Source organism: Psammomys obesus, unplaced genomic scaffold (genome assembly GCF_907164565.1).
Source record: "Psammomys obesus unplaced genomic scaffold, mPsaObe1.curated_primary_1811, whole genome shotgun sequence".
NCBI classification, from domain to species: Eukaryota; Metazoa; Chordata; class Mammalia; order Rodentia; family Muridae; genus Psammomys; species Psammomys obesus.
Window position 1 is genome coordinate 62,047 of NW_026593931.1, and position 18,728 is coordinate 80,774.

At 50.0% G+C, this 18,728-nt stretch overlaps 1 protein-coding gene across 2 annotated transcripts in view; it reads left to right on the plus strand.

Annotated features, from left to right (window-relative positions):
- Uroc1 (urocanate hydratase 1) overlaps window positions 1-18,728 on the plus strand; it is a 32,484-nt gene that overhangs the window by 9,225 nt on the left and 4,531 nt on the right. The window contains exons 7-19 of one of the 2 annotated variants that reach the window (XM_055617521.1): window positions 2,117-2,183; window positions 2,275-2,418; window positions 3,432-3,520; window positions 4,426-4,488; window positions 4,745-4,924; window positions 5,364-5,461; window positions 5,967-6,039; window positions 7,136-7,257; window positions 9,081-9,151; window positions 9,268-9,354; window positions 13,612-13,710; window positions 16,122-16,221; window positions 17,849-17,930. In XM_055617521.1, coding sequence (XP_055473496.1) covers window positions 2,117-2,183; window positions 2,275-2,418; window positions 3,432-3,520; window positions 4,426-4,488; window positions 4,745-4,924; window positions 5,364-5,461; window positions 5,967-6,039; window positions 7,136-7,257; window positions 9,081-9,151; window positions 9,268-9,354; window positions 13,612-13,710; window positions 16,122-16,221; window positions 17,849-17,930 — 1,275 coding nt within the window. The remainder of the gene's footprint in view (window positions 1-2,116; window positions 2,184-2,274; window positions 2,419-3,431; window positions 3,521-4,425; window positions 4,489-4,744; window positions 4,925-5,363; window positions 5,462-5,966; window positions 6,040-7,135; window positions 7,258-9,080; window positions 9,152-9,267; window positions 9,355-13,611; window positions 13,711-16,121; window positions 16,222-17,848; window positions 17,931-18,728) is intronic. The other variant, XM_055617522.1, reaches the window with a different exon arrangement.

The following is an 18,728-nucleotide window of genomic DNA, read 5'->3' on the forward strand; positions in this document are numbered from 1 at the left end:
AACCCTATATTGGACAGAGGGCTAATATCCAGAATATATAAAGAACTCAAGAAGTTAAACAGCAACAAATCAAGTAACCCAATTAAAAAATGGGGTACAGAGCTAAACAGAGAATTCTCAATAGAGGAATTTCAAATGGCAGAGAAACATTTAAAGAAATGCTCAACCTCCTTAGTCATCAGGGAAATGCAAATCAAAACGACCCTAAGATTTCAGCTTACACCCATCAGAATGGCTAAGATTAAAAACTCAAATAACAACACATTCTGGAGAGGATGTGGAGAAAGGAGAACCCTCCTCCATTGCTAGTGAGAATGTAAACTTGTACAACCACTTTGGAAACCAGTCTGGTGCTTTCTCAGACAATTAGGAATAGTGCTTCCTCAAGAAGCACATATTCCACTCCTAGGCATATATCCAAAATATGCTCAAGTATACAACAAGGACATTTACTCAACCATGTTCATAGCAGCTTTATTTGTAATAGCCAGAAGCTGGAAACAACAACCCATATGTCCCTCAATTGAGGGACGGATACAAAAATTGTGGTACATTTACACAATGGAATACTACTCAGCAATTAAAAACAAGGAAATCATGAAATCTGAAGGCAAATGGTGGGAACGAGAAAAGAACATCCTGAGTGACATATCTCAGAAGCAGAAAGACACACATGGCATATACTCACTTATAAGTGGACATTAGACATATAATATAGGATAAACATACTAAAAAATCTGTACACCTAAAAAGCTAAGCAAGAGGAGGACCTTGGGTAAGATACTTGATCCTCATTTAGAAAGGCAAATGAGATAGACATCAGAAGAGGGTAAAAACAAGGAACAAGACAGAAGCCTACTCACAGAGGGCCTCTGAAAGACTCTACCCAGCAGGGTATTAAAGCAGATGCTGAGACTTTTAGCAAAACTTTGGGCAGGGCACAGGGAATCTTATGAAAGAAAGGGAGATGGAAAGACCTGGAGGGGACAGGAGCTCCACAAGGAGAGCAACAGAACCAAAAAATCTGGACCCAGAGGTCTTTTCTGAGACTGATACTCCAACCAAGGACCAGGCATGGAGATAACCTAGAACCCCTGCACAGATGTAGCCCATGGCAGCTCAGTGTCCAAGTGAGTTTCCTAGTAATGGGAACAGGGGCTGGCTGTGACATGAACTCCTTGGCTGGCTCTTTGATCACCTCCCCCTGAGGGGGGGAGCAGCCTTACCAAGCCACAGAGGAAGACAATACAGACAGCCTTGATGAGACCTGATAGGCTAGGGTCAGATGGAAGGGGAGGAGGACCTCCCTATCAGTGGAGTGGGGAAGAAGAATGGGAGAAGAGGGAGAGAGGGCGGAATTGGGATGAGATGAGGGAGGGGGCTACAGCTGGCATACAAAGTGAATGAATTGTAATAAATAAAAAAAAATAAGAAAATTAATTGTATGATAGATTTTTTTTGGAGAATAAAATCTTTTTGTAAAACACCCAGGAGACAGGAGAGGTCAGGAGGCTCTAACGTATTATATCCTTACCTTTTTGTTTTCACTTAACTTCATTTTTTTTTTAAATATTTTGATTAAAGTGCAGAGAAATGAGTCTCACCATGATATTTTTATACACATATGTCATTTTAGTTATTCTTTAGTTTTGTTTTTATTTTATGTGTATGACTGGTTTTTTATGTGCACAGACTGGTGTGTATGTCTGTGCACCACATGCATGCAATAGCCATGGAGGCTAGAAGAGGGCACTCAGTCACCTGGAACAGGAGCTATGAACATCCGTGAGCTGCTCTGTGGGTCCTGGGAACTGAACCTGGGTTCTCTGGAAGAACAGCCAGTGCTCTTAACCACAGAGCTGACTCTCCAGCCCCATATAGATACTTTGTATTCATCCTCCGCACTGTTCCCTAGGCATGTCTCTCCTTCTTGCCAGTTCCCTTTCTCCCCTGAGAAGCCCCCCTTCTGCTTCCATGACCGACTCTGACTCTGGCTTCTTCTGGTTGCTATAATGACCTCCAGTTCTGTTAGAGCAAGGAGAATGCAGGGCACGTTGAGAGTGATTCAAGGTTTGCTCTAAAGCTCCTAAGTGTTGGCCTTTTCCTCCCTGTTCAGGTATGGCCAGATGACAGCGGGCAGCTACTGCTACATTGGTCCCCAGGGAATCGTCCATGGCACAGTGGTAAGAGACGGGCGCACGTGATGAGTGGCAGGTCCCTGAAGGTGGATATGCTGGACGTGAGCAATAAACACCCTTCCTCCCCTGCCTGTAGCTCACCGTGCTGAATGCTGGTCGGCGGTACCTGGGCATTGAGGACTTGGCAGGGAAAGTCTTCGTCACCTCTGGGCTTGGCGGGATGAGTGGGGCTCAAGCCAAGGCTGCAGCCATCGTTGGATGCATTGGGGTGATAGCAGAGGTAAGCTGGGGATCTTTTGCCTGTCCCTTCAAACCTCTCTGAATGATTCATTTGTTCTTTTGCTTCCTTTCTTTCCTTCCATCTCATTCCTTCTGTTTTTTCCTTCCGTCCCCCACACCTTTCCACTCTTCCTATACTCCACTTGCTTCCGGTTTTCTTTCCCGGACCCCCTGACCTCCTCCACAAAGCCTTGCTGGGTGGGTCCCAATAGCAAAACATGGATCCTGTTTGCACGGTGCCCACCACCCTCAGTGTTCCATGCCTGCTAACCGCCAGCCTGTGAAGCTCTTAACAGCAAGTGTGCAGCCATTGTTTCCTGTGTTCTCTTAGATGAGGAACCTAGATGAGAGAGAATAAATGCTTGTGAATTAATTAGTAGAGAACATCCCTCCCCCAGCTTTAGCAGCTGGCATCAGGTGAAGGGGGTAGACAAGCTTCCCTCTGACAGAGGTGTGCACAGGGAGCTTGTGCTCATATCTCTTTGGAAAATGCCAAGGTCCAGGACAGAAGGGGGAGAGCAGGAGGGAGGAGCTTGTGTGTCTTGGGGACATACCAGTGTAATTTGATGTATTTCCTGTATCTTGCATGTCTGAGCTTTTCTAGGACTGTGTTGGGCTGCAGGTAACAGAGGACATCTGTAGAAGCTTACATAAATATGGGTTTTCTTTTCCTCATGTAACGGACAGTATTGGCATTTGTTCAGCAGCTCAATGATGTCAGTGTTAGCTCCTCTAGATGTTCCGGGGCTTCTCTCATGGCGATAAAGTCACTGCCCCAGCCAGCCATGCCATCCACACTCAAAGCAGAAGGAAGTAAGAAGAGACATGTGGGTTCTGGCTGACTATCTCAGCAGGGAAACCACATCTCAGAAGCCCCTTCTCTTTTCCTCATTGGTTGTAGTGACTGCCCTGAGGCTGCACCATGAAGGTGGAATGGGGCTGCATGGGGTGGCACCCCTCAAGGGGTTGTTCAAGGACAATGTTTAATGGATGGCCTATGTCCCATGGCCTCAGGTTGACAAAGCGGCACTTGTAAAACGTCACCGACAAGGCTGGCTGATGGAGGTGACTGACAGCTTGGACCGCTGCATTGCGAGACTCAGGTACAGTCGGCTGCCTGGGACTCAGAACACTGGACCCTGAGCATTGGGTGAAAGCATGGCTAGGGCCAGTCAGTGCCTACTGTCTGACCACGGATGTCATCCGGAGGTTCCAGCCTGGGAGTGTCATGGGAGGGTTGTCTAAAGATTCCATTTCCCATGGAATATTGCTGCTGGCTTGTGGGCAAGCCATGGAGCTCTGAACTTGAGACTCTCCCACCTTGTTCTCCCAAGTACTGGAATTTCAGGTGTGTATCACCATGTCCGGCTTAATTATAGTCATCTTCTTATCTATTTCTATTTCTTCAAATAATTGTGGAATCCTCTTTAGTCTTACCACTTCCATGCCCCACCCCATAAGAGTGTTCCTTGAAGAGCCAGTTAGAGTTAGACACACATTTCTCAGAAACCATTGCATCTCAGCTCAACCAACTGGGACATTCCAGCCTGCATTTTTTTCTCTTTTTGTGTCATGGGGTCTGAGAGAACATACTTCATCCTAGCACACTCCTCCAGGCCTACACTCATGCAGGTGCAAACCCACATAGGCCTATGGAGGCCCACAATAGCACAGAGGCCGACAGTTACACTCAGGCCCTCACTCATCCAGGCCCATTGTCACTTAGGCTCAAACTCACACAGGCCCATGCAGGCCCACCCAGACTCATACTCACACATAGAACCATAATCACACACAGACTTATAGTGAGAGAGGTTTATACTCATACACAGGCTACAATAACACACAGGCCTGCACTCTCACACAAACTCATACTCACACACCCTAGGTGGCCTCCTGGGTATGGCACATTTGGCAAGCATTGAGCTCCCTGTGTGTAGGCAGAACAGGCTGCATCCAGGACAGCTGAGGACAAGTGTGGGGCATCTGTTGTCTTGTGTCCTTCTAGAGAAGCAAGAAAAAAGAAGGAGGTACTCAGCCTTGGCTACCATGGCAATGTGGTGGATCTTTGGTAAGTGGAAATTGATGACTTGGGTACCTCAGGGGTGCTAACCAAGCGCTTCCAAGTCACAAGCTTTGAACCTCAGCTCTGTCCTTCCCGGGAAGGCCATCACCCTCACCCGGATCCACATGCACTTTGCAAAGGAGAAAGCAAATACAGCTTACAGGGTGTGTGGGTGGAGATGAGGGATGCAGTTTCCACCAGCTGGCCCTCCTCCAACCCATGCATGCCTGCCCTGCTCTGACTATCCCACTGTTTCCCTCAGGGAGCGCCTGGTCCATGAACTGAACACAACAGGGGAGCTCTTGGTGGATCTCGGATCGGACCAGACGTCCTGTCACAACCCATTCAATGGCGGCTACTACCCTGTGCAGCTCAGCTTCTCAGAGGCCCAGAGCCTCATGTCCTCCAACCCTGCTGCCTTCAAGCACCTGGTGCAGGAAAGGTGGGCGACAGGAAAGGGCTCCAGGCAGGGCAGCAGAACCGTTAGGTTCCCAACCTCTCTGAGCCCCAGCTTCCTTCCTTAAGAGGGGATTACAAGCATAGCATTTTGGGGAATGATAGGACAAACTGAATTGATGTTTGTAAAATCCCTAGGGCAGCTTACATGTCCATGCTGGGTACACGCCAGGGACACCCACAGTACCCCACCTGATACATCAGACCCCGGGGTCTGATGGAGAATGCTGGTTTAGGGGCTCCGTGTTTTAGGTAGTTATGAGAATCAGTGGCACTGGGAGCAGTCGCAGTGAGCCAGAGGAAGCTCTTTCTAGAGGAGACTTTCTGGCACTGGGTTTAGCAGGCGTTGGAGAGGCTTGCTGGGATGCGGCTGTGGATCTGGGCCAGGGGATCTGGGTTGAGGGCTGACCACATGTTTGTTGCAGCCTGAGGAGGCACGTCTCAGCCATCAACAGGCTGGCCCAGGAGAAGTTCTTCTTTTGGGACTATGGTAATGCCTTCCTCTTGGAGGCTCAGAGAGCAGGTAGGCAGAGGAGGAAGCTGGGCAAGCGATGTGGGCGGGGGAGGCTGTGTGAGCAGACCTGGGTAAACTCTTCCCTCTCCACTTCATACTCAGCCAAATGGTCACCCTGTGAGTACCTGGGAGATCTCACCCAGTGCTTCCTTCTGGAAGCTGGTCCTGCCAGGCCTCAACGTCTCTTCGCACTTTAAAAGGCCAAGCATCCACGAGAGATTTTTCTCCTTCCAGGCCTTTCTCCATGGCCATGTGCAGGGCCCTTTGCAGACCGCTAGTGAGGGGAGGTCCTCTAAGTGGTACTTGTGCCGAGACTGGGCTGATATGGCTATTCCTATACCTAAACCACACCGATGGCAATATGCCATCCAGAGCTGCACTGTGCTTTTTCTCCTCTTCTTTTGCGTAACAAAAGATCTTGAGACTGTGTTCCCAGCCTTTCCCAGGGCCCCTTGTTTAAATTCCTGCCTGTGTGGTCATGGGCGCTCACACAGATGGGTGACTCTGGGCACAGGAGCAGATGTAGAGAAGAAAGGAGCCAACAAGACGGAGTTCCGCTACCCCTCCTATGTCCAGCACATAATGGGGTGAGTGATGGGGCCCCCATTTGGGGGTGTCTAGGACCATTTCTGCTCCTCTCAGGACCTCCAGCTAGAAGAGCCTCTGGCACTGATCACAACAGGGCTGTTTGCTGAGACCTCACCCAGCTGGGAAGTAGTCAGGTAGTGGTCACAGCATTTCCACGTGACACACACATGCAGAAAGGGGCTTCTACAGGGCATCAGTGAGAGAACAGGGAACCATGGGGCCTGGAAAACAAGGTCCTCCCCTTGCATACCACCCTGCCATCTACCCACTCATTTTCCTAAATGATACAGCCAGAAAGCTGTCCTCTGGATGGTGACATGATCCTGAAGACCAAGACCTGCTTTAGCTTGAAGCCCTCGGGCCATCTGGCTGCTCAGGAGAGGTCTGAGAAGGACCAACAGTCGAGAGAAACAGGGGTGTAGGGGAAACCTGAGCCAAGGCAGACTGGTCAAGGAGTCTGGACTTTCAGACTCATGAGTCTCAGTGTGCATAGAGGGGACCAGAGAAGGATGGAAGACAGGGTCAGAATCCAGGGAGGCAGAAGGTACCTTCTACTGTGCATAGAAGCAGGGCCATGGGTAGGCTGGGACACTGGGGTGCAGAATGGTTGTGTTTTTCCCAGAGAAGAGAAGCAGGGATACACCCAGCCTGGCTCGGCAAGTATGGAGCTAGGACAGCCCAAGGCCATAGCATCCCTCTGTCCCACTTCAACTGTCATAGAAGCTGAGTCACTGGGGAAGGCTGGGTCGAGTCTACACTTTCACCCACTTTTCTCAACTGTTTACTTTAGATGTCTGGTTTCTATGTCATCTTTATGAGAGTAGTTTCAGAGCATGTCCATTTGTCTTTGTCTCATCTCCCTGCTCCTACCGGTAGAGGAGAAGTGGTACAAGTTTAGAGGTGGGTGCAGAGGTCAAGGAGGAGGCAGAGTTGCAGGAAGGAACAGGAAGACTTATTGCTTTAGGGGCCTACAGCTTGAGCTCATTCTAGATGCTGCCCCTCTCTGCTGGGCATGGCTACATGCCACTCCCCAGCTCATGGGGAAGGTGCTGGCATCCCAGGAGGTCCTGGCTAAGGGGACATTTGTCCTTGCAGGGATATCTTCTCCCAGGGCTTCGGGCCCTTCCGCTGGGTATGCACGTCAGGGAACCCCCAGGACCTGGCTGTCACCGATCATCTGGCCACATCTGTGCTGGAGAAAGTCATTGCCGATGGAGGTGCTATTTGTGGGTGGGCAGGTCTCAAGAAGGGTTGGCCTCCCAAAACCCCTGCTTCTGTAGAGCACCCGGTGGCTAGTGTCAGATTCTGCATGAATCTCGGGGCCAGAGGTTGCTGCACAAGGGGACCTCCCCTTCCTCTCTGAAAGCTGCCTTGAGCATGCTGCCTACACACACATTAGGCTCTGCCCTCCAGCCCTGTGCTCAGCTCCGCCTGTATCCTTGATGGTTGTAAAGTCACAGGGAACTTAAATCAGTCAGCTATCTGTAGCCATGACAAACACCTGAATGAGCCAGCCATCCTCTTAAATTGGGGTGGTTTTCTTTAGGCTCTTGGCTAAAGGTTTCAAAGGTTTCAGCGGTGCTCAGTTGGCTCCATTATTTTGGAATGGAGGAGTGGCTGGAATCCCAACATCTTCAAGGCTATGCCTCAAATGACTTCATTTCCATCATCCTTCAATAGTGCAAAGCCCCACAGTCCCTGGGTTTGCTGGATATTGATGAGCTGCTGGCTCTCCTGAAGGCCCCCTACTCCAAGAGTGGCTTAGGGAGTCACTTGAGCGTTGGCCTTGTTTGTTGCTGTGGGGAGCACTTCTCATTCATTCACTTCTGCTGCTTTTTGTGAGCATGCCACCCCTATGCCAGGCCCTGTCCACACCCACCTGATGTCCCTGAGCTCATCTTGGTCATAGATGGAGAGGTTTGGTTCTGCCTCTTAGCTGGATATCTGAGGTCTTCCTATGTCCCTGCTGCTTTCCTAAAGCACATTGTCCTTTCTAATGTTCTTGACATTGTCAGTCAAGTGCAAAGAGGAGGCCAGACCAAGTGGAAGGGAGTTGCTGGGGTTTTACCTTGGGATAACTGGCCCAACTGGGAAGCTGCTTTCCCAGCATCTCTGCCTCAGAACAGCTGCTTGGCCCTAAGCAGACACAGCTGGCTGTCAGCTGGATGACTACCATCCAGTTCCCACAAAGAGGCCGAGTGCTGTTACACCTACAGATGTGGTGGCATGAAAATCCCCAGCACAGCCAGCGTCCAGCTACAATGTGACCTGTGTTTGCAGAGCAGGAACAGTCCAGCCTGGGGAGCTTCCACCAGGCAAAGCAGACAGATACTGAGGACCTCCAGGGTACAGACTACAGTGCAGGGCTGTAGAGTCACGAGTGGTGATGAGTTCAAGCACTGCCTTCATCCCAAACATAGTTTTTGAAGTGTGAGCTTATTTCAGTAAAGTATTGATGTTCCCTGTGCTGACTGCTGAGTCTCAGCTCTTACAGTACCAGTCTGTTCCCATGAGCTGCTCAGACCAGCATAGCAACTCTCCCCTCTTGTCTCTGCTGGGGTAGGCCACATGCATTTTCACTTTTGGGCCTGGATTCCTTCTGTCTGGATTCTGTTCCCACAGAGCTTCTCAGCATTGAGGACTCTGACCTTCCTTTTCTTGAGGAGCCTTTATCCCCCTAATGTGTCACCCTGGTAGCCACCTATTCACATTCTTGTTCACAGCCAACTGTAGTTCTTGTTCCTGTGGCTGGCTTGGTGTCTGGTACACAGTAGGTACTCTTTGTAGTACCTACAGTTCTACCTACTGTAGAACACAGTAGGTGTTCTTTGAGGAAACGAATGCCTCAGCAATGGGCTGCACAGGCCCATACCCTAATTCATGTCATCATTGCACTGGTTCCCAAATTCAGGGAGGTTAGTGTAGGGGGGATCACTCATGGACTTCAGGTGCCTGTGGCAAACATCCAGCAGAAAAAGGAGTTGGGGCCCCTGGCAGCAGCTTCCAGGACCTGAGATGCCCCTCCCTTTTCTCCCTGCAGTAAAGCCATCTGTGAAGCTACAGTACATGGATAACATCCGCTGGATCCGGGAAGCTGCCAAGCACCAGCTGGTGAGAGCTTAGCAAGGGGGGAAATGGGTACTGCCGGGTTCTAGAGGGGGCTGAGCTGTCAAGAGACCGCCCAGAAACAAGGTGCAGCCATGGAAGTCTCAGCACGGTCCCAGCAGCCATCCTGCCATGTCCTGAGAGGTGCGGACCCTGCATCCACAAGACCATTGACAGCAGCACTGTGGTGGCCACCTTCTCCAGGAAAGGTGCTTGGAAAAGGGTGTCTGGGTAGCAACATGGAGAGACTGGCACCCTTAGACAATGCTGGTGGGAGTGTAAAGCGATGTAATCTGGCCATCCCATGCTGGCTAAGAGGGACTGGAAACAGATTTCAGGGTCCTGTAGGTACTGAAACTGAAATGCCAAAGCAATCCAAAGGGCTCTTGGCAGATGAACTGATCAGCAAATGTCTCTCCTTACAATGTGCCAAGTAAGGGCATTCTGCCAGTCATTAGCACATAGGTGAAACTGAAAAACATGATCTTAAGTGAAAAAAAAAAAAAAAAAAAAAAGCCAGCCACAGGACAAACTTGTAAGATGCCACTCACCAACCCTTAGAGTAGGCAAATCATAGACAGAGAAATAGCAGGGTGTGTGCCAGGGATGGGCGGTGTAGGGGCTGAGGAAGAGTCAGTGTTTCATAGGGCCAGAGTTTTGGAGCCGATGGTAGCACCAGCTGCACAGCACTGCGTGTGAGGAGGTCCATGCTGCCAAGCAGCACGCTGAAAAATGAGTAATGTAGTCAAATTGATGTGTATATCTTAGCCAGGGTTTCTCTTACTGCACTGAAACACCATGACAAAAAGTAAGTTGGGGAGAAAAAGGTTTATTTGGCTTATGCTTCTTCCAGGTAATAGTTCATCACTGAAAAAAGTCAGGACAGGAAGAACTCAAATAGGGCAGGAATGTGGAGGCAGGAGAAGCTGATACAGAGGCCATGGAAGTGTGTTGCTTACTGGCTTGCTTGTCTGACTTGCTCAGCCTGTTATACAATTCAGGGCTACCAGGGCTGGCACCACCCATAATGGGCTCGGCCCATACCCATCAATCACTAAGAAAACACCCTGCATCTGGATCTTAGGCAGGCATTTCCCCAGTCGAGGTTCCCTCCTTTCAGATAACTCTAGCTAGCGTCCACTTGACATAAAACTACCCAGGACAGTGCGCCTCACTGATTTAAAAAAAAAAAAAAAAAAGAGTGGGTAAAAAGGGTAGCTTGGGGCTCTGAAGCCACAAACAAGGTCTTCCTTCCTTCAGTCACCCCACAAACCGTCTCCGGAGTCCCTGTGGGAGGTGGGAGCTCAGGCACCTTGGGTGGCTCTGTGACAGTCTCAGCTGAATGCCCTGAGTTGGTGGTTCAAACCCTATGACACGGACGCAGTGGTGCTGGAGGTTGCAGTGAGCCTCTGTGACCCGCCCTTGGCACAGCTCTGCCAGGCCCAGAGCTGAGCACACAGGTGAAGGACAGCAAAGCAGGGGACAAGTGGTTGGCCAGAAGGGGTGCCTGATGACAGAGAGGAGCCACCAGGCCCTGGTTAGAGAGTATAAGAGGACTGAGGGAATTAAATCAGGAAGAAACCTTTGGTTCACACACGGCTATGCCAGCTAACAGGTCTCTCTGGCCAGAGGTTACTGTTCCCCACCATGCGTCATCCCATTCTAGAGCCATAGTTTGTTTGCATGTATGCCTCCCCATAAAACTCCATGTGCCATCCATAGTGTCTATGACCCAGGTCCAAGCCAGGAAGCCTGGGGCTGGGGCTAGGGTAGAAGGAGGGCTTCAGGCAAAATGCACAAACCAGGCTGACGGAGAGGCAGAGCCAGCAGCAGGGATACAACTGTCTGGGGCTGCTACAGGGAGAGGGTTCAAAGCACACCGTCACAGGGGCAGCAAGCAGGAAGAGCTGTCCACCTCTGAGTGGATGTGCTCAGATGCCCACCCTACTTCAAGGTGCTTTTCACTCGAAAACTGCTAATTCTTTTTGCATGTGATGCTCTTGACAAACTTGACCGTTGTATTCGCCATCCTTCTCAGTGCTGTGAGAAGCAACTCAAGGGGAGAACACTTACTGTGCTTCACGGTCTGAGGTGCAATCCAGCACAATGCAGATTAACTGCCACTACCACCGCCATTTGAATCATTTCTTCCTCATTTCCCCCAAGGAATCTGGACACCTCACAGCACTGATTCAGACTGAACAAATGACAAAGAGAGAGAGAGAGAGAGAGAGAGAGAGCTGGAGGCCCCCGGTAACCAAGGCCCTTTGCCAGCCCCACTGAGAACACTGGTCTCACTGTCCATGCCGACCCTGGGCTCAGTAAGATACGAACGACCCCCATTGCCTGTCCCTGCCACCTTTTGCACAGTTTTGCCTAGCTCCCCAGGTAAGAGGGGCAGACATGCAGCCCCTTCTTTAGAGAAACTGTGGTTTATCAGCCCAGGCACTACCAACATTTGGGGAGGAGGCATCTTCTAAATTGTAACAAAATATATGACACACGTAAGCGCAAATCTTTCCATCCTCATTTTAAGCATTGTTGGGGTACAGCTCTGGACTGTGGAGCTGCCCTTACCATCCATTTCCAGAACTTTCTCCTCCTCCATCTGAAACAATTTCTAGTAAACCCTAACCTCCCTCCCTCCCGAGCCCCAGGTGCCCTAGGGGCCCCTAAAGGGTGGGGCAGTACAGTGTTTTCTAGTCCTGATTAGCTGGCTCCAGCTGACATGTCTCAAGGTCTTTCTGTGCAGTGTGATTCAGAACCCTTCTGCCCTTCCAAGGCTGGAATGTTATCGCTTTCCCTCTAATACCGAGGTTAGAGGAGGTGGTTTCCAGATGCAAGTGGATACCACAGCCCACTCAGATCCGTAATACACATGACCTCATGTTGGCACAGAACCTATAACAGGCCCGCCACATGCCTTACATTGCCTCTGCATGACTGGCTAGAACTAAGACAAGGTAGAAGCCATGCAAACGCTAAATATCGAGTTGCTTAGGAAATATTCACAAGAAAAAAAGCCCATGCACATTCAACATAGGTGGTTTGTTTCCCTAAATGTTCTTTTTTTTTCTTTCATGTGTATATGTGTGGTATGCATGCATGTGTATGCATGTTTGCATCTGTGCACCACATATGTGTGCTGATTCTGTGTATGTGTGTCTGTGTTTGAGACCAGAAGTTGGCAGTGTCTTCCTTGATTACTCTGCACTTTTTATTTTCTGAGGTAGGGGCTCTTGTTCAACCTAGATCTCACAGTCTACCTAGTATGGTTGCTCCAAGGACACCACCTCAGCCTACTGGGCACTGAGATGACAGGTGGGCTGCCCTGTATGCTCAGCTTTTATGTGGGTGCTGGGGACCTGAACTCTGGTCCTCATACTTGTGTGAAAAAACATTTGATGCACTGAAGTATCTCCCCTAACTCTTCTCCTGAACTTTTTGTAAAGCTATGGTCTTATGTAGCCCTAGCTGTCCTAAAACTCACTGTATAGCCCAGGCTGGCCTCAGACACACAGAGCTCAGCTTGGCTCTGCCTCCTGACGGCTAGGGTTAAAGGTATGTGCCATCACACCCAGCTTTCCTGAACATTCCTGATCAGTGGCTAATTGAATCTGCAGGGGCAAAAGCTGGAGATATGGGCTTTAGTCTGTTACACGGCTAGACCAGTTTTCCTGTCCACGCTTCAGCTGCTGGACACCTGTGTTGTTTTTCCATCTCTTGGCCCTGTGAATGAAGCTGCCGTACTCCCACACTCAGGGGGTCTGAATTAATCTCTGTGGAGTCCAGACACCACCTAAAATTATCTGCAGCCATCGCCAAGTAGCAACCTGGTGGAGAACCATGGGCCTAAGAACTTACTCATTTTCATTTCTGGTGGGTCACTGGCGTTTCCTTCCAGAGGTACAATATAAGAACATGAGGCTCACGTGCCAACCTATAGGGAGGTTAGCCATCTGTCTGGGCCTCAGTTTCCTCATCTGTGTGATCAGGCTTGTGACAATAATGCAGCATCTTCCTGAATACTCCACAGTGGATTGTAGGAAGAGTTCTTGCAGCAAGCCAGGTTCGATCAAGTCTCACATTGGTACTATTATAATGTGGAAAGAGCTCAAAGAGGCAGAGCACACAACAGAAAACCTTCATGGCACACATGGAGTCAGTCTCCGGGAGTGCTTCAGGGATAGACCTTAAAGAAAGGAATGAGGTGGCCTAGACCTTGTGAGAAGTCCATTTGTGGACATGCATTGGCCCACCGGTGTGGTATCTAGAAGGCCTGATGAGAGATGTGCCCAGGACCCCATACTTCAGAGTTGCCATGAATCTCTGGGTCCTCTGTGGTCTCCCTAGATAGGGCAGCAGGCTGTGGTAAAATGGCTCCAGTATCACTCACGTCTCTTCTGTACCAAGCTCTTGGATGCTTGCATTTTGGCTGAGGGGCTTTCTTATTCTCTCCTTTGCAGGTGGTGGGCTCCCAGGCGAGGATCCTGTACTCAGACCAGAAAGGCCGTGTGGCCGTTGCTGTGGCCATTAACCAAGCCATCGCCAGTGGGAAGATAAAGGTAACATAGCTTGCTTTAAGGAGGTTCCATAGACACCTTAGCACACAGGCCTTGCGGCTAGGACTTTCCGCTCACATCCCAGTCTTTCCTTCCCACCCTTCCAACTTTCTGAGAAAGCTGCTGCCACCACTGCCCTGCCCTAGTAGCAGGGAACTTTCACCCTCTCCTGGCTGAGTACCCTTGTAGGAACACTAGGTTCCCTGAAGTCCTTGGAGCAAATGATCAGAGGGACCTAGAGAAGAGCTGCTCTGGCGCCATGGCCCTGCTTGGGAGATACATGGGAGGGAAGTAGAGCATGAAGGCCCTAGCATCCTCCCGAAATCCTAGCTCTGAACAGATCTTGTTGTGGTGGGGGAACAAGAGGCAAGGAGTAAGCAGGCTTATTCAAGCACAAGTCCCAACAGTGTCTCTCTTTTGCTGTGGCCTAGGCAAGTCAGGTCACTCTGACCCTGAGTTTCCCTGTTTGCTGTAAAGAATAGCATGCTGAAACACCTAATGTGGCTGTGAGACTCAAGCAAGTCACAGTCCACAAAAATAATGCTGCATGTCTTTTCTGAGTTACCTTTTCCAAACGGTGGAAACTGGCTAAACTTGGCTCATTCTTCTTCCATTTCTGGAGACCCTGAACCCTGAGCCCATGTACTTGAATATTCTGGTTCCTCCTTTCCTTCTTGTTTCGGGGACTTGTGTCCTGCTCCTGGTGGCATTGCTCTGTCTGGAGTACTGGGAACACTATTCAGGGGCGAGGAAGAACTAAAGAAAAGTGTGAGGTATAGAAAGCTATCCCTGCAGATGGCTCAGGCTCACACCCGAGGCCGGCACCCGCAGCAAGGACAACATCCTGAGCGATTTGGGGTGCTCCCCTAAGTCCCACTGTGTGTGAGGGCTGCTAAGAAGCACCTGCTGGCCTCCAAGACAGCGCTCTCCATCTTTTGTTCATTGGACACCGTTTGGTAGAATTCTACTGTGCTAGTGCCTCAGCACAGCAGGCAGCAGGATGCACAAGGTCCCAGCCTCAGAGCTCACCACATCTGATAACACATAAGGATGACTCATAACGTAGATATAAGTCAGGAGATTTTATAGGTGTCAGGAGCCCTGGGAAAACACGGGTCAAGTGATGAGGTGGAGATCCATGGTTGGTCAGGACAGGCCTTCCTGGACTGCTGGTATTCAGCTGAGCCCTGAATGACCAGAGGTGCCGGAAAGTAATTTCACTGCAAAGATGAAGTCATAGGCACAGCATGGCTTAAGGAAGGTAAGGGCAGCTGGAGGCTTCTGAGTTTTCCATGGAGAGCTCAAGCCTCCCAGCAGGTTGCATCATATTTGGTGAGCCTCTGAAATTCAAAGAACCACTGTGGAGGTTTAGGGAGGCTAGTCGTATCTCCTTCATTGTGCGCTTTGAGGAACATGCCTGGGCTAGGCCTAGGAACAGCATTACCTCATTGGAGCCAAGTGGCAGTTCCCATGGGCACTGGGAACTGCTTCCTTTGACCACAGCCAGGAGCATACTTGACAGTGGAGGTGCCCATATCTCCCCTGGTGCCATCTTGCTAACTCCAGGTCCCCTCTGCCCATCTCTTTCCCTCTGACCTAATACGGCTAGAGGAAAAGCTTACTTTCATTATGGGAGTAGGCTGTGTACCGCACAAGAGACCTGAGCCCACCTGTCTTCAGCCACACCCACTGCGCCTCGAGGGTTAGTGGCATTCCACGACATGGGCACAGGCAGGAAAGCTGCCCCTCTACCTACTAGGCAGGGGTCCTGAAATCTTGAGAATAGAGGGAGCACTGTTTGCACATGTGACTGATTTCACCATGTGGTCTTTGTCCTCACAGACACTAGCAGCATAAAATTACCTAGCACAGATAATCGAGGCCCAAGGGTGGAGAGGTGACCTGCCCGACACTACATAGGGAGTTTTGTCCATACCTCTGCTTCTCAGGCCACTTCCTAGCTGTGCCTACCCTCACCTACACCCACACACCCAAGGCTGTCTTCTAGCCCCTTCCCTCACTGCAAAGGCTCAGGGATCATGGTCCCAAGGGTGGAGCCCAGACTTGAGATAGCATGTACAGATTTATACCCCAGCTTACCAGCGCTCAAGCTCTTAGGTGTAGGCCAAGTTCCTTAGCCTCTTTGTGCCTCTGTGTCATAACTACGACGTGAGCATGTTAGCAGTCCTGCTATGTAGGTAGGGTTTTTGTGAAGGTGTGTGCTCTCATGATGGGCTACCTGGAACACAGGAACCCACCAACAACTTCGGGTGCTTCTTCTTGCTAGTCTGGGTCTATTTTCAAGGCGAAGAAATCCAAACTGTTTCTGGAGTGACCCCACTTCCATCCTCTGCCTCATGCCAATAAGCCTGGGAGACACTACTGACTGATAATACCCTTTGCTGTCTCTGCAGGCACCAGTGGTCCTGAGCCGTGACCACCATGATGTGAGTGGCACTGACAGCCCCTTTAGGGAGACCTCCAATATTTATGATGGTTCTGCCTTCTGCGCAGGTAAGGAAGACCAAAGGACTATTGTCACTTAACAGTAGTGAGCTGAGGAGGTGCACACCTATAATCCCAGCAGTTCTGGCAGCTGAGTGTGGGTAGGGAGTATGACTTGAGCTTAAGAATTAGAAGCATCCAGCTTGGCAGTGGTGGCACACACCTTTATTCCAGCACCTTGGGAGGCAGAGGCAGGTGGATCTCTGAGTTCGAGGCCAGCCTGGTCTACAGCGTGAGTTCCAGAACAGCCAGAGCTACAAAGAGAAGCTCTGTCTTGAAAACAAACAAACGTAAGAATCAGAAGCATCCTGGGTAACATAAAGAGACATCATCTCAAAGGGAGGAAGTAGATTCGTGGTCTTCCAGATACCAGGCTGCAGGTTTTCTTCCTCTTTTTCTTCCTCCTCTTCCTCTTTCCCTTTCTTCTCCCCCTCTTCTTTACTCAGCACCAGAAATGGGAAAGCCTATGCTCCCTGATCTCTGTTAGGACGTGGGGTGAGATACAAGAGTTACAAGAGGAAGCTGCAATTTTATGCCAGGATGGCAAAATGGCAATAGTCACAGACCGACTCACACCTGTCCTTCAACATGTTAGATGCTTAAATGGCAGCTGGCTGAGGTTCTGCTTCATGGGCCTGGCTCCACAGTGTGCTGGCTGTGTGGCTGTCCTGGAATGATGGGCTTGCCCTTGTTGCTGCAAAGCAGCTGAGGAAAACCAAAACTAGGGCTGAAACAGTAAGGACTGGCTAGTTACTTGTAGCCAATGAGGAAGGCCTGGCACCACTACCAAAGCACAGAGGCTCTTTATTGGGAAAACTCATGCATGTTTGTATAGGAAGATACCTCACAACTAGGTATGCTCAGTTGGAGTTCACGGAGCTTTATACATTGCTTTATATACTGAATGTACATTTATACATTCAAAGAAATGTTGGAAGCGAGGTGTGGTGGTGCATACCATTAATCCCAGCACTCAGGGAGGCAGAGGCAGGCAGATTGCTGTGAGTTTGAGGCCAGCCTGGTCTACAGAGTGAGTCCAGGACAGCCAAGGTTACACAGAGAAACCCTGTCTTGAAAAACATGTGTGTGTGTGTGTGTGTGTGTGTGTGTGTGTGTGTGTGTGTGTATGCATATTACAGGAATGCCTCTTGGATAGAGAGTTGAGTGTGATAATAAGCAAACTTATCTAATTCATCCAAAAGACGGAGCCCAGTGACCTCTGGGTTTCTCTGGAGAGCCTTATCGGAGCAAAGGTACTACTTGGAGGAGGACTAACAGCATTTAAAGGAACAGCACACCCACTTTGCTGAAGTGATAGACTCTCAAGTACCTGTCCAGCAGCCAATGTGGGGACCTTACTTCTCTGATGTAGTCAAGAAGTGTCATTCATTACAATCCCCTCCCTAGGCATGCATGGGCATTCAGTGCCAGAGAGTGTAGCTGTGGGGAAGGATAGTAGGTACAACTGGGCTTCATCTATTTCTCTTGCTTCGACCTTTTCTAGACCTCCCTGTCTCTGTTCCTCTATTTGCTCCCATCATACTGTCCTTCAGTCCCAAGAATCAGCAAAAGACTATCTGGCCTCAGGACGACCTAGTGCAAGGAATGATGGGTCGTGTTTGCCCTGTTTCTGCAGACATGGCCGTGCAGAACTTTGTGGGAGATGCCTGTCGTGGCGCCACCTGGGTTGCACTTCACAACGGAGGCGGCGTCGGATGGTAAGGAGATATCAGAGAGCAGGTTCTGGGCTGATGTGGAGACCATGGGGTCCTCTTGGGACAGTGACAGGTCTGGGGCCTGGGGTTCTTAGAGTTAGATCCCTGTCCACTTGTTCTATTGAGAGCTTTGTGCAAATGCATTTCTCATATGAGCTGGGAGCCAGAGAGTCAGTATGTTGGGGTGCAGAGGATGGAGGGACGGAGGAAGATTTGCATAAAGCAGCTCTATCAGTTTGGCCCATACCTATCATATAGGACACAAAGCCCGGCATGAGCAATAGCCACGTTTGTTTCCACATTCCCATTCCCACTATAAATATCTCATTTGAAAGAGTGGAAGCTCATGGTTTCCAGGACAACAGTTTCTAGGCTCCCCATTCTCCCCAGCTCATAGCTATGTTCACACAGGTCACTTTCCAGTCAGCACTAGGGCAGGGTCATTGGGGCCTCTGCAATGGCCTCTGTGTTGGTCATCTTTCTGCAGCTTGTCAGGGGGGAAAGGTTTATCTGGCCCACAGCTTCACAGGTTGCAGTCCATGGTTAGTTGGTCACACTGCCTTTAGGCAGCACAGCATGGCAGGAGCCTCTAGGGGTGTGAACAGAACCATTTATCTATGACAGGGGAAAGAAGAAACCAGGATCTCATGTGGCCTTGCCTTCAAGAGCACTTTCTCAGTGACCTGACAATCTTCCACAAGGGCCATGACCCTTAAAAGTTCTACCACCTCCCTCAAGGGAACACCTGAAATCCAAACTACAGGACTCTAATTCTGATTGGCATTGACCATTCCTCTGTGG